The sequence below is a fragment of the Hyla sarda genome, chromosome 9 (assembly GCF_029499605.1).
Source record: "Hyla sarda isolate aHylSar1 chromosome 9, aHylSar1.hap1, whole genome shotgun sequence".
Lineage (NCBI taxonomy): Eukaryota > Metazoa > Chordata > Amphibia > Anura > Hylidae > Hyla > Hyla sarda.
The window spans coordinates 8,869,522-8,885,214 of record NC_079197.1 but is presented as its reverse complement, the minus strand read 5'-3'; the positions used below and the strand labels follow the sequence as shown (position 1 = coordinate 8,885,214).

General features: G+C 41.8%; 1 protein-coding gene across 1 annotated transcript; it reads right to left on the bottom strand.

The window, feature by feature from the left end:
• Positions 1-3,688: 3,688 nt before the first annotated feature.
• LOC130291439 (olfactory receptor 1-like) lies at positions 3,689-4,639 on the bottom strand. Its single transcript, XM_056540159.1, has one exon. It carries the CDS (start codon positions 4,637-4,639, stop codon positions 3,689-3,691), a length of 951 nt encoding a protein of 316 aa, XP_056396134.1.
• Between the last annotated feature and the right edge of the window lie 11,054 nt (positions 4,640-15,693).

Below are 15,693 nucleotides of genomic sequence, written 5' to 3'. Positions count from 1 at the left end.
ACGTCTCATCTTGGGTCTTCTAGCGTTTTTCCAAGGTTATTTAGTAGATTGCAAGTAGAGATGAGCGAGCTTACAGTAAATTCGATTCGTCACGAACTTCTCGGCTCGGCAGTTGATCACTTTATCCTGCGTAAATTAGTTCAGCTTTCCGGTGCTCCGGTGGGCTGGAAAAGGTGGATACAGTCCTAGGAAAGAGTCTCCTAGGACTGTATCCACCTTTTCCAGCCCACGGGAGCACCTGAAAGCTGAACTAATTTATGCAGGAAAAGTCATCAACTGCCGAGCCGAGAAGTTCGTGACAAATCGAATTTACTGTAAATTCGCTCATCTCTAATTGCAAGTACAGGAACATGGTGCATAGTTCAACAGATATCTTTTTCCTTCAGCATTAGAAATGACATATAAATATATCAGTATTAATATATATATATATATCTATATTGATTGGCAGTCAGAATCATTTTGATCAACTTGACAGTATTAACCCTTGGTTGTCGTGACGCCAGGGTGAGGTTTGCTGAATAGTAATGATCCTGACGCCAAACGGCCCACAAACGTCAGGGATAATAAAAACGGAATGTCCACAGCAGATTTTATGAAGTAACCGGAAAACTTTACTTCAACTGATATGCAACAGTCTTTACAATTCTGCAGTCTTTCAGAGAGAACCGGGATGCAGGTTCCTCACAGGTTTTGCTGGGACTTGAAATAATGAGCTGTTTATGCAGGCCACTGTGCTACTAATTAGAAGACTTTAGCTGGTAGTAGTCACACAGGATTTGATAGGTTGAGCTTGGTAACTCACGGATTTAGTGGCTGCCGGTTCTTTCAGGCTTTGGCCTAGATGAATTGAATGAAGTTATGATGATTGCGCTTGCTTGATAGTTCAGCAGGAAGAGAATGAATTATATATGAAGGGGACTGGACTAAGCTCATTGGTCAGCAAACCTGTAAGTCCTGAACCCAGTGAACTTTGGGTACATCACATGGCCCAGTAAGGTCCTTAAGCAATTATACATTACAACTGTACATCACATGACCCGGGAAAGGTCCTATACACATATATATTTCCTGTACATTAAATAATATATTAACATAAGTTGGATGAGGCGACCAGGGGTTATCCCTACAGGAGAGCCCTATGGAAATGGAGGGACTCTAGCTGAGGGGACTCTAGACAGGGACAGGACAAGGTCCTGTACTGGGACACCACAGTATCTAGGACCAGACTTCCCACTTCACTTCCATAAGGGCGATACCTTGCTCCAGCCATTTGTTGGACCATTGTAATTACAAGAGACTGTGCCTCCATTCTACTGTAAGATTTTTTGATGGCCCAGTATGGTAGGTGTTACCCCGTACTCTTGCTGCCCTGTCAGACAGCCTCCCTCTAGTGTCCCCTGGGACCCCCTTGTATCTGTCCCCCATGTAAATAAGTTTATTTATTTATGTATTATACTGTGTAATGTATGAAGAAAGCGTTGTCACTTTAAGACTGTTTACCATGTGAGATGTCATGTGATTGTTACCCAGGAGGTATCAGTGACCAGGTGACTTAAGGGTAACCAATGGGATCCCCCCAGAGCCTCCCCCATAAAAGCCCTGGGTGGAGCCTCTGCTCGCTCTCTTGCTTCCTGCTGAGGTCCAGTCCAGTTGGGCCTAAGTGTGTGTCCAGAGTCATAGGAGGCCTCAAGTCCAGTCTGCAGCCACAAGCTACAAACCTGCACGTAAGCCACAGTCAGTCTTGTCAGTCACAAGTCAAGTCAGTCACAGTCATCATTTGTCAACATGGCCTGCATTAAATTGACTCCATCTACCACAAGTCCCAGCAAGTCCTTAAGGTCTCTGAGTCACTGGTCACCTCCGTGGGCCCCGGCTGAACTGTATATACTTTACCATCTGTCTAACCTCAGTAAAGCTACCGTTATCCGTAACTTGGCGTCGGAGTCATTATTGCCCCCGTGCCTAGCCCAGGATCCAGCGGTATACCTTCAGGTGGTATTGAGGATAAATCACGCCCGAATACAAGGGGTTAATGCCATCTGCCCCTAGGGTAATTTCATCTGCCCTCATCACACCCCATACCACAACTTGTTTGTTAAGTAAAAGACTGAGTTACAGTTCTTTTCAATCTGTATCTGGCCGGCTGTCGGCAATCCAACACCAAGGACACCCAACATTTCATCCAACCAGACAACAAATAGGGTGAGACCAAAGGAAATAGCACCCATATCACCACTGTGCAGCCCTCCTTTCACAGTGCCAGCCCATAAAACACGAGCAAACCTACGAAAAAATATATTTACGACGACCATTGGAAATGAATATGAACTGTGTGCACAATGGGTGTCCCAAATTTTTCTGCTACATCGGGTGTATCGTAGTCCCACCTTTCTGCATAGGATTGGGGTACGGCCAGATTCCTGCTGTCCCTGTTGTTCCTTGCCCGATGCTCACTTGCTTCATGTGATGTGGGACTGTACTCATCTTACACAATTTTGGCAGCATGTGGGACAGTGGATTAGGAGAGTGTATGGTTGTCCGTTCCATTTGTCCGCCTTGACTTGTGTCCTGGAATAGTTAGATGGGCTGGATGAGGACGGTGGCTTGTACATTGGTATTAGTAGGATTTTATACCAAGCTCGTAAATTAATTGCACAGCATTGTGTGCGAGCCTCCCCACCTACTATTTCTGAGTTGACTACAAAATTAAATCATATCATTAGACTGGAAAAAGGTGTATATCTTAAAAGAAAAGCTTTACGTAAATTTGAGTCCATTTGGGGACCTTGGTTTGCCATCCACTTATTTGCAGGAGACTCCTATGGAGGGGATTTTGGGGCAGTTAGGGGGGTCTGACCACTAATACTGTCTAAGTTCTGTTTGTGACCTCTTCTTGTTTCATATACATTATCGTTTTGTGTCTGTGTTGGTGTGTTGTGCTGTCTAATTTTCGGTTTTCTATGTACGGGTTGCGTCCACCACTTGTTGTTGCCCCCTCTTCAGTGTTATTTGATATTGCACTTGTTCCCATGTAAAGCTTATGCAGTATTTTTGCCTTGACCATGCTTCTTATATATGGGATGATGTATTGTATTGCACTGCATTATTTTCCATGATATTGTTCTTGTTTCCCCTACAGTGAAGAAAGGACACGGGGGCTGGGGAGAGGGGGGGGGGGGTGTTTCTGTGAGGGTGGGATGTGGGGGGGGGGGGGTCTATGTATGTTTTTTGTTTTTGTGTGCTGTTTGTTTTATATAAACAATGTTTAATAAAAATTTCTGATTTAAAAAAAAGAAAAAGAAAATGGCCTGTGTGCTCAAAGCCAAGATGGGCCGTGTCCTTAAAGGGGTACTCCACTGCCCCAGCATTCAAGACATTTTGTTCCGAACGCTGGGTGCGGGCTGTAGGGGTCGTGATGTCACGCCCCCTCAATTCAAGTTTATAGGAGGAGGCGTGGCAGCTGCCACGTCCCCTCCCATAGACTTGAATTGAGGGGGCATAGCGTGACATCCCCTGCGGCCCGCACCCAGCGTTCGGAACAAAATGTCCCGAATGCTGGGGCAGTGGAGTACCCCTTTAAGAAGTTAAAGACACCCACATTGGTTACACTGCCGGCTGCATGACGAGATTTACCCTAATAGAATTTCTGCTTCTTCTATTTCATAGATTTTTATTGCACTTTCCTCTACATGGGATGTATAGTGATTTTCCTCTTTTTATATATGAGTTGCTGCAGAGCTCTCTTGATCTCATGGTTCCTCATACTGTATATGATGGGGTTAATGAAAGGTGTCAGCACCGTGTACAACAAAGACTTCACTGTTTTCCCATAGAATGTGTTGTCCCCAACTGGGAAAATATAGATTGTAATTTGAGTCCCGTAAAAGATGAAGATGGTGGTGAGATGTGCGCTGCAGGTGGAGAACGCCTTCCACCGTCCTGTAATGGATGTGATCCTTAGGATGGAGATAACAATGCAGAAATAGGAGACGGTGACCACCACAAAGGGCATTAATGTGAGGGAAATGGAGAATACAAAGTCTTCGGTCTCTACAATGGAGGTGTCTGAGGAGGCAATGGCCAAGATTGGGACATAGTCACAGAAGAAATGTTCAATGATGTTGGAGCCGCAAAATGTTAATAGGAATAAAGATACAACTTCAATGGGGAAGAGGACAAAGCAGACGGCCCATGGCCAGACGACGAGGTGCTGACAAAGCTTGGGGTTCATGAGAGCCCCATAGCGCAAAGGATGACAGATGGCCACATAGCGGTCAAAGGACATGACCATCAGGATCAGGGACTGAGTAAAAGTTGAGCTGCAGAAGACATAATACTGGATGAAACATCCTGGGATGGAGATGTCCCCTCCTCCCCTCACTATCACATACAACATATTAGGCATAATATTGGTGGTGAACAAGATGTCCGCCGCAGAGAGATTTCGGAGGAACAGGTACATGGGCACATTGAGGTGGTGGGATGTGGACACCAGTGTGATAATAAAGACATTTCCAAGGAGAATCGCAAGATAAATCACAAGAAAGAGAAAGAAAAGGGAAATCTTGAAGTTCTCCAAGTTCTTAAACCCAAGAATGAAGAATTCTGTGACCTCAGATCCGTTACCTTCACACATTCTCACAGAAGAACAACCTGTAATACAAGGCGGATACGATATTTATATACCTACTGTATGTAAGACAAGGGCCAGTGATGGAGCCTTCGTCTTCAACCTGTGACCCTCCAGCTGTTAGCATGTCCCACTCCCAGCATGTCCAGATAATCATACCTACATTTAAGAGAAACAGGTTAAGCAACTTAAAGAGGTACTCCGCTGCCACGCCCCCTCCCATATACTTGCATTGAGGGGGTGGGGCTATGACATCACGAGCTCCCGACACCGGCTCCAGCATTGGGAACAGTTTGTTCCAAATGCTGAGCAGCGGAGTACCCCTTTAAGCAAATATTCTCTATTCAAAGCATCTAGAAATGTTGTATCTCTATGGTTACAGACTACAAACAAACCCTGTGTAGTCTGATACTGTATCCGTTCCGCTGGCCTAATGAATGTTTAATACAAATTTTTTAATTAGAAGAAAATACAAAACCACAGTTCAACAAAATTCCTACAATCTACCACTGTATGGTATATGTGTACGCCCAGCAGATCCTATACATATAGAATATAGGTGCTAAGCCCAGCAGATCCCATATATGTGGAATATAGGTGCTAAGCCCAGAAGATCCTATACATATAGAATATAGGTGCTAAGCCCAGCAGATCCTATACATATAGAATATAGGTGCTAAGCCCAGCAGATCCTATACATATAGAATATAGGTGCTAAGCCCAGCAGATCCCATATATGTGGAATATAGGTGCTAAGCCCAGCAGATCCTATACATATAGAATATAGGTGCTAAGCCCAACAGATCCCATATATATGGAATATAAGTACTAAGCCCAGCAGATCCTATACATATAGAATATAGGTGCTAAGCCCAGCAGATCCCATATATATGGAATATAGGTGCTAAGCCCAGCAGATCCTATACATATAGAATATAGGTGCTAAGCCCAGCAGATCCCATATATGTGGAATATAGGTGCTAAGCCCAGAAGATCCTATACATATAGAATATAGGTGCTAAGCCCAGAATATCCTACATATATGGAATATAGGTGCTAAGCCCAGCAGATCCCATATATATGGAATATAGGTGCTAAGCCCAGCAGATCCTATACATATAGAATATAGGTGCTAAGCCCAGAAGATCCTATACATATAGAATATAGGTGCTAAGCCCAGAAGATCCTATACATATAGAATATAGGTGCTAAGCCCAGAATATCCTATATATATGGAATATAGGTGCTAAGCCCAGCAGATCCTATACATATAGAATATACGTGCTAAGCCCAGCAGATCCTATATATATATGGAATATAGGTGCTAAGCCCAGCAGATCCTATACATATAGAATATAGGTGCTAAGCCCAGCAGATCCTATACATATAGAATATAGGTGCTAAGCCCAGCAGATCCTATACATATAGAATATAGGTGCTAAGCCCAGCAGATCCCATATATGTGGAATATAGGTGCTAAGCCCAGAAGATCCTATACATATAGAATATAGGTGCTAAGCCCAGCAGATCCCATATATGTGGAATATAGGTGTTAAGCCCAGCAGATCCCATATATGTGGAATATAGGTGTTAAGCCCAGCAGATCCCATATATATGGAATATAGGTGCTAAGCCCAGCAGATCCTATACATATAGAATATAGGTGCTAAGCCCAGCAGATCCTATACATATAGAATATAGGTGCTAAGCCCAGAAGATCCTATACATATAGAATATAGGTGCTAAGCCCAGCAGATCCCATATATATGGAATATAGGTGCTAAGCCCAGCAGATCCTATACATATAGAATATAGGTGCTAAGCCCAGAAGATCCTATACATATAGAATATAGGTGCTAAGCCCAGCAGATCCCATATATATGGAATATAGATGCTAAAACCAGCAGATCCTATACATATAGAATATAGGTGCTAAGCCCAGCAGATCCTATACATATAGAATATAGGTGCTAAGCCCAGAAGATCCTATACATATAGAATATAGGTGCTAAGCCCAGAATATCCTACATATATGGAATATACGTGCTAAGCCCAGCAGATCCTATATATATATGGAATATAGGTGCTAAGCCCAGCAGATCCTATACATATAGAATATAGGTGCTAAGCCCAGAAGATCCTATACATATGGAATATAGGTGCTAATCCCAGCAGATCCCATATATATGGAATATAGATGCTAAAACCAGCAGATCCTATATATATATATAAGGAATATAGGAGCTTTATTTCTTACCTGTTTGCAGTTTAGAATTTCTGTCTATTTAGTGATTGAATTACTTTAGTTAATTCTTCTCCTAGCTAGGAAAAAAAGATCATGAAAAATTCTAATAGTAATAATATTAAAAGAGGTAAACCATGGGGAATTGTAACACACTCTTATAATAAATAGCAGATCAGGTGCCATGAGAAATACGCTAAAATTTAAATCTTCAGAAGGGAAATGGTGCTCAGTCATTACTTATTACTGTCTTGGAAAACAAGCGAGACATTTCGAGGAGACCTCTTCATCAGACTTGAGACCTTCCTTGTGCAGCACTTGGGGTTTAATCCAATTATTCCAAGGGGAGCACGATAAACCAAAATTATATATATATATGTATTTTCATATTCTCATAATGTATTAATGCCTTTGAAATAACATATAAATCTCTAGAATGCATCAGAACGCTGTGTGTGGTTGTAGCCTCAGGCTGGGTTCACAATGTGTAAAATCAAAACAAACAAAAACAACTGCATAATATGTTCCATCGAAGTCTATATAAAAACGCCCGTCAATACTCACATTGTATCAACATACAGCAGTAATTTCAACATTAGACCTACTGACGTCTTTCTATACAATGAACACAATATGAGTTAAACAAAATACTGCCACTTTTTATAACTATTGTATGGCTATTTACTTTTTCTTTTTCATTTTACATTTACATTTTACACTATGCATAGTGTCTATGCCACCAGAAAAGGAATGACAAAATAGTTTTTTAAGTTTCATTTTATTTCTTCATAAAAAAAAAATCAAAATTATAATAGAAGTGGAAACAATGAAGTAGTCCAGCGTTGTATAGTCGGCTGAATTATGAGGAGTTTATTCGTAACAAAACATACAGGTACAGGTAAGTGACGCGTTTCGGCTGTTAGTGCACAGCCTTAGTCATACAAAGATACTGAAGTTGCCTTTATGTGTCTCAATCAGTTTTTTTCAACTTTTTGTATGTAAAATTTCTTAGGTGAAGTTTTCCTGTGTGAACTAGGGCATATATTTGCATTGTATGGTATGTGCTCTGCATGTCACAGGATTTGGGAAAGGCGGAGGAGGATAACTCACATAATACAGGTGTATTCAATCACCTTGATGTTCCCTCCTCCTCTCCCTATATAAACAACTTCAGTATATTTTAATGTTTGTATGACTAAGGCTGTGCACTAACAGCCGAAACGCGTCACTTACCTGTACCTGTATGTTTTGTTACGAATAAACTCCTCATAATTCAACCGACTATACAACGCTGGACTACTTCATTGTTCCTGTTTATTTGGAATTGGTCAATTCCAGTCCGTGACGTTATGAGGCTGCCAAGGGTGAGCTGGAACCTGTTACACATTGGATAATAGAAGTAGTAAAAAAATTACAGGTGAAACTCAAAAAATGTGAATATTGTGCAAAGTTCATTTATTTCAATAATGCAACTTAAAAGAGGAAACTAATATATGAGACTCATTACATGCAAAGCAAGATGGTTCAAGCCGTGATTTGTCATAATTGTGGCTTGTAGCTCATGAAAACCCCAAATCCCCAATATATTGTATGATTTGGGGGCCATGTCAATGTCACTGGTGCCAGAAAGTTAAACAGATTAGCAAATTACTTACTGGACAGTTCCTGACATGGACAGAGGTGTCAGCAGAGTGTGGTCAGACAGAAAGAAAGAAAAAGAAACGAACTTCCTGTGTATTATACAGCAGCTGATAAGTACTGGAAGGATTAGGATTTTTTAATAGAAGTAACTTACAAATCTGTTTAAAGGGGTACTCCTGTGGAAAACTTTTTCTTTTAAATCAACTGTTGCCAGAAAGTTAAACAGATTTTAAAATTACTTCTATTAAAAAAATCTTAATCCTTCCAGTACTTATTAGCTGCTTGATACTACAAAGGACATTATTTTCTTTTTGGAACACAGAGCTCTCTGCTGACATCACGACCACAGTGCTCTCTGCTGACACCTCTGTCCATTTTAAGAACTGTCCAGAGCAGGAGAAAATTCCCATACTAAACATATGCTGCTCTGGACAGTTCCTAAAATGGACAGAGATGTCAGCAGAGAGCACTGTGCTCGTGATGTCAGCAGAGAGCTCTGTGTTCCAAAAAGAAAATAATTTCCTCTGTAGTATTGAACAGCTAATAAGTACTGGAAGGATTAAGATTTTTTAATAGAAGTAATTTACAAATCTGTTTAACTTTCTGGCACCAGTTGATTTAAAAGCATATGTTTTCCAGTGGAGTATCCCTTTAAGTTGCATTAATGAAATACAATGGACTTTTACACGATATTCAAATTTTTTAAGATTCACCTGTATCATAGTAGAATAACAATAGTCATTTGATTTTGTCTATTTCTAATAGCAGTAATAGTAAAAAATAATAATGGTAGTGATAATAATAATAATAATGATAATAACAAAAATAACAATAGAACATAATATAGAATATAATAATAATGCTAATAATAGAAATAAAAATACTAATACTAAAAATAATTAATAACAATAGAAATAATGTGAATAATAATAATAGAAATAATACTAAATAATAGAAAAAATATTAATAATAACAGAAATAATAATAATTATTATTGTTATTATTATTTAAAAAAATAATAACAAAAGTACAATATTGTAAATACTATAAGTATAAATAATAATAATCAGTGATTATAATAGTGAAAATAACCATAGTAAGAATATTAATAACAAGAATAGGGATCATAATCGTCAAAGTAATAACCCAGGTAATTCTAGTAGCAGTAATAGTAAAAGTAATTCCAATAGTCTTGATAATAATAGTAGAGGAAATGTAACAACAACAGTCAAATAGTATTAAATGGTTATAATAACAATAGTTATAATAATTTCTATTCTTGTCATATAATCAATTTTTTATTAATTCACCTTCTTTTGTTTCAAAAATTTGTCTGTGTTCACGGACTTATTAAAGAATTCCGCCATTATTGATTTGTGGTATAATGGGCGCAGTGGAGGATGTACCACAAGTCAGTGATATCTTCCTGTCCCAATTCATCCTGCCATTCTGTGACCCTTTTATTTGTTCCGCACCTCCCCCATAGACCGGCTGACGCTCTGCTCCGAGTCCCTCGTGTATAATTAAGAATCTATAAAGTTGGGAAAAAACAAAACTCTATAAAAATCTTGTTAATTAATGATAAATAACGTTACCCCAGGGAGATGTAAATGGATGAAAGAATCCTCCTCACCAAAATCCTAATAATTATAGTGAGGGAATATATTATCATCTTACAGTCGGCCGCCCCATATCGCTTTCATTCTTGGTTTGATAAAAGATTGAGATCAAATTTTTCATTAAACTTTTATGCATAGAAAAATTAGATATCATCAGATAGTAATGTTGGGCACCACACTATTTTTTTTCCGGATTCAAACGTTTTTATTAAATAAACACTAGAAATCGGTACAAAGAGCATTCCAAATGAAGAGAATGGCGAGAACAAAGCTCACTATTTTTTATTAAAAACGTCTCGGTCCCATCTATGTTATCAGTGGCCCATGACTTCATATACCTGAAGAATAAGCCCCCTTTACATCCATCCAGACAATGGGGAAGCAGAGCTAAGTGTGTTATATTATTAAAGGGGTACTGCGCCCCTCAATGCATGTCTATGGGAGGGGGCGTGACAGCCGTCACGCCCCCTCCCATAGACTTGCATTGAGGGGGTGTGGCGTGACCTCATGAGGGGCGGGGCTATGACATCACATATTATTTAGGGAATTAGTTTGTAACAAGCATGTCTGTCTTCTCTTGTTTACTTGTTTTTGTCCCCTGACCTTTTCCCTGACTTCCATACTAGGTTGTTTGTTACTTTGACTTCGCTACACCCTGCATCTTAGTAGCGTAGGGGCCATTACCGTGGCTGCGGCCACCCTATTAAGAAGGTAGGCCCCCCAAAAGGCAGGGACAGAGGGTTTCAGTCAGTTCAGGGCTGCACTTATCCCAACCCATTGTGACAGGGTTCTCTTATCACTATACATAAATATATCAATGGATAGCACCAAGATGTATAGAATTATAGTTTTTATACCCAAGACTGGAGCTAAGAAAAGAGGGTATCCACTACATCTGCAGAAGGGAAGATTTACCCATTAGAAAAGAAGGGACTCTTTATCGTAAAAGCAGTAAGACAGTAAAGCCGGTCAATACACATAAAAGGGCTATCTGCCTATCTCTGTGTATCCATGACTGACTCTTGACTCCCCATATACACTGGATGGTCATCTGGTCCTGCCAAAATTATTTTTCTGCCCTTATATAAGGCAAGTGCAGACTATCTTAAGTTTTTTTTATTTTGTCTTACTCTAGTCCTGCAGGAGAATAGATTGAACTGGATAAGGCTTTTTCTTATCTTTATTATGTTACTTTAACTTTTTAATCTCATTAGTTTCAGCTGCTACCGTCTAGAGAAGTATTTCATTTTCTGTTCCTAATCCGTAATCTTAATGGGACATCATAACTAAATTATAAATTATAAAGCATGGTCAACAAAAATTATTAAAATCATGACCTTATAAATTGCCTAATTATATCCCATCTGAACAGACAATATTTCAGATACATCAAGTCTTTTTCATGTCAGTAATGCTAGGAAGGTAGTTTTGCAATATAACAAAAAAATATGGATGTATTATAAAAATATGCAGATTTATTGGTTATAATTAATAAACATAAATGAGGAAATAATATACATATGTAAAGGAATATCAGTAAGATATGCAAGATATGAATATATAAAGAATATTAATAAAGCATTATAAGCTTATGTGAGTAACTGCAAACAGTAGAACTACAAGTCACAGAAATTAGTAACCATGTTACAATATAACACACAGTTCAGATATCATACATATAGAATAGAATGGGCAACATCTAATTAAAATATACAAAAATAGAAGTGATAAGTACATACTCTGCCCACTTTCAACTACTTCACCCCGGTATGTTTTTAAAGACACAGTACAAGATGTATGAGCTACTGTACTTAAATTTAGAGGGAATCTTAGAATAAGTTCTATTGTGGGTATATCATCAATCATCTAGCAAAAGGATGAATGTCTATAAATCTATAAGCAATAACTTAGTGCCACCGAAAGCATAAAATAGAGTCTTATATATTGCACCTTACACCATGGTTATTCAACCTTTGAAGTTCCTTGTCTTGTTTTAGTTATTTGGACTTAAAAACTTGTAAGTTTGAAAATTCTAAATCCCTACACATTTTTTGCAGAAGACATTTTTACATACATGTGTTGGAACAGACAAGTTTTCTAAAATTCAGCTAAGCTGAAGCTCAAGGGACAGTGACCAAATCTTTATTCTCCTGACTAAGGTGTTCCTAACAAAGCTGCTGTCACGATGCCGGCTGGCAGGTAGTGGATCCTCTGTGCCAGAGAGGGATTGGCGTGGACCGTGCTAGTGGATCGGTTCTAAGTCACTACTGGTTTTCACCAGAGCCCGCCGCAAAGCGGGATGGTCTTGCTGCGGCGGTAGTGACCAGGTCGTATCCACTAGCAACGGCTCAACCTCTCTGGCTGCTGAAGATAGGCGCGGTACAAGGGAGTAGACAGAAGCAAGGTCGGACGTAGCAGAAGGTCGGGGCAGGCAGCAAGGATCGTAGTCAGGGGCAACGGCAGGAGGTCTGGAACACAGGCTAGGAACATACAAGGAACGCTTTCACTGGCACAATGGCAACAAGATCCGGCAGGGAAGTGCAGGGGAAGCGAGGCGACACAGGGAAGTGCACAGGTGAAGACACTAATTGGAATCACTGCGCCAATCAGCGGCGCAGTGGCCCTTTAAATCGCAAAGACCCGGCGCGCGCGCGCCCTAGGGAGCGGGGCCGCGCGCGCCGGGACAGGACCGAGGGACAGCGAGTCAGGTACGGGAGCCGGGGTGCGCATCGCGAGCGGGCGCTACCCGCATCGCGAATCGCATCCCGGCTGGCAGCAGAATCGCAGCGCCCCGGGTCAGTGGATCTGACCGGAGCGCTGCAGCGGAGAGAGTGTAGCGAGCGCTCCGGGGAGGAGCGGGGACCCGGAGCGCTCGGCGTAACAGTACCCCCCCCCTTGGGTCTCCCCCTCTTTTTAGGGCCTGAGAACCTGAGGAGCAGACTTTTATCTAGGATGTTGTCCTCAGGTTCCCAGGATCTCTCTTCAGGACCACAACCCTCCCAGTCCACTAAAAAAAAAGTTTTCCCTCTGACCTTTTTAGAGGCTAAGATCTCTTTGACAGAGAAGATGTCCGAGGAGCCGGAAACAGGAGTGGGAGGAACAGATTTGGGAGAAAAACGGTTGAGGATGAGTGGTTTAAGAAGAGAGACGTGAAAGGCATTAGGGATACGAAGAGAAGGAGGAAGAAGAAGTTTGTAAGAGACAGGATTAATTTGACACAAAATTTTGAAAGGACCAAGATAGCGTGGTCCCAACTTGTAGCTAGGGACACGGAAGCGGACATATTTAGCGGAGAGCCATACCTTGTCTCCAGGGGAAAAAACGGGAGGAGCTCTTCTTTTCTTATCCGCGAACCTCTTCATGCGTGAAGAAGCCTGTAAGAGAGAATTTTGGGTCTCTCTCCATATAATGGAAAGGTCACGAGAAATTTCATCCACAGCGGGCAGACCAGAGGGCAAGGGGGTAGGGAGGGGGGGAAGAGGGTGACGGCCGTACACCACGAAAAATGGGGATTTGGAGGAAGATTCAGAGACTCTGAAGTTATACGAGAATTCGGCCCATGGAAGGAGATCTGCCCAGTCATCCTGGCGGGAGGAAACAAAATGTCGCAAATAATCACCCAAGACTTGGTTAATTCTTTCTACTTGTCCATTGGACTGGGGATGATATGCAGAAGAAAAATTTAATTTAATCTTGAGTTGTTTACAGAGAGCCCTCCAGAATTTAGACACAAATTGGACGCCTCTATCCGAGACGATCTGCGTAGGCAACCCGTGAAGACGAAAAATGTGTACAAAAAATTGTTTAGCCAACTGAGGTGCTGAAGGAAGACCAGGAAGAGGGATGAAATGTGCCATTTTGGAGAATCGATCAACGACCACCCAAATAACAGTGTTGCCACGGGAAGGGGGTAAATCAGTAATAAAATCCATACCAATCAGAGACCAAGGCTGTTCGGGGACAGGCAGGGGATGAAGAAAACCAGCGGGCTTCTGGCGAGGAGTCTTATCCCGGGCACAGATAGTGCAGGCTCGCACAAAGTCCACAACATCCGTCTCCAGAGTCGGCCACCAATAGAAGCGGGAGATGAGTTGCACAGATTTCTTGATGCCCCCATGACCAGCGAGATGGGAGGAGTGACCCCATTTGAGGATTCCGAGGCGTTGGCGTGGAGAAACAAAGGTCTTTCCTGGAGGAGTTTGCCTGATGGAGGCTGGAGAAGTGGAGATCAGGCAGTCAGGTGGAATGATGTGTTGCGGAGAGAGTTCAACTTCTGAGGCATCCGAGGAACGAGAGAGAGCATCGGCCCTAATGTTCTTATCGGCAGGACGAAAGTGAATCTCAAAATTAAATCGGGCAAAGAACAGAGACCACCGGGCCTGGCGAGGATTCAGCCGTTGGGCAGACTGGAGGTAGGAGAGGTTCTTGTGGTCGGTGTAAATAATAACTGGAAATCTTGATCCCTCCAGCAGATGCCTCCATTCCTCAAGTGCTAATTTAATGGCTAGAAGCTCTCGATCCCCGATGGAGTAGTTCCTCTTCGCCGGAGAGAAGGTCCTAGAAAAAAAACCACAAGTGACAGCATGCCCGGAAGAATTTTTTTGTAAAAGAACAGCTCCAGCTCCCACTGAGGAGGCATCAACCTCCAATAGGAAGGGTTTGGAAGGGTCAGGTCTGGAGAGCACGGGAGCCGAAGAAAAGGCAGACTTGAGTCGTTTAAAGGCGTCTTCCGCTTGAGGAGGCCACGACTTGGGATCGGCATTTTTTTTGGTTAAAGCCACGATAGGAGCCACAACGGTAGAAAAATGTGGAATAAATTGCCTGTAATAATTGGCGAACCCCAAAAAGCGTTGGATAGCACGGAGTCCGGAGGGGCGTGGCCAATCTAAGACGGCAGAGAGTTTGTCTGGATCCATTTGTAGTCCCTGGCCAGAGACCAAATATCCTAGAAAAGGAAGAGATTGGCATTCAAACAGACATTTCTCAATTTTGGCATAGAGTTGATTGTCACGAAGTCTCTGAAGAACCATACGGACATGCTGGCGGTGTTCTTCTAGATTGGCAGAAAAAATTAGGATATCGTCCAGATATACAACAACACAGGAGTATAACAGATCACGAAAAATTTCATTGACAAAGTCTTGGAAGACAGCAGGGGCGTTGCACAGGCCAAAGGGCATGACCAGATACTCAAAGTGTCCATCTCTGGTGTTAAACGCCGTTTTCCACTCATCCCCCTCTCTGATGCGGATGAGGTTATAGGCGCCTCTTAAGTCCAATTTAGTAAAGATGTGGGCACCTTGGAGGCGATCAAAGAGTTCAGAGATGAGGGGTAGGGGGTAGCGGTTCTTAACCGTGATTTTATTAAGACCGCGGTAGTCAATGCAAGGACGTAGGGAGCCATCTTTTTTGGACACAAAGAAAAATCCAGCTCCGGCAGGAGAGGAGGATTTACGGATAAAGCCCTTTTTTAAATTTTCCTGGACATACTCAGACATGGCAAGAGTCTCTGGGGCAGAGAGAGGATAAATTCTGCCCCGGGGTGGAGTAGTACCCGG

Excerpts from the sequence above, each read along its gene's own strand:
- LOC130291439 (XM_056540159.1), bottom strand. The coding sequence starts at position 4,639 with ATGTGTGAAGGTAACGGATCTGAGGTCACAGAATTCTTCATTCTTGGG.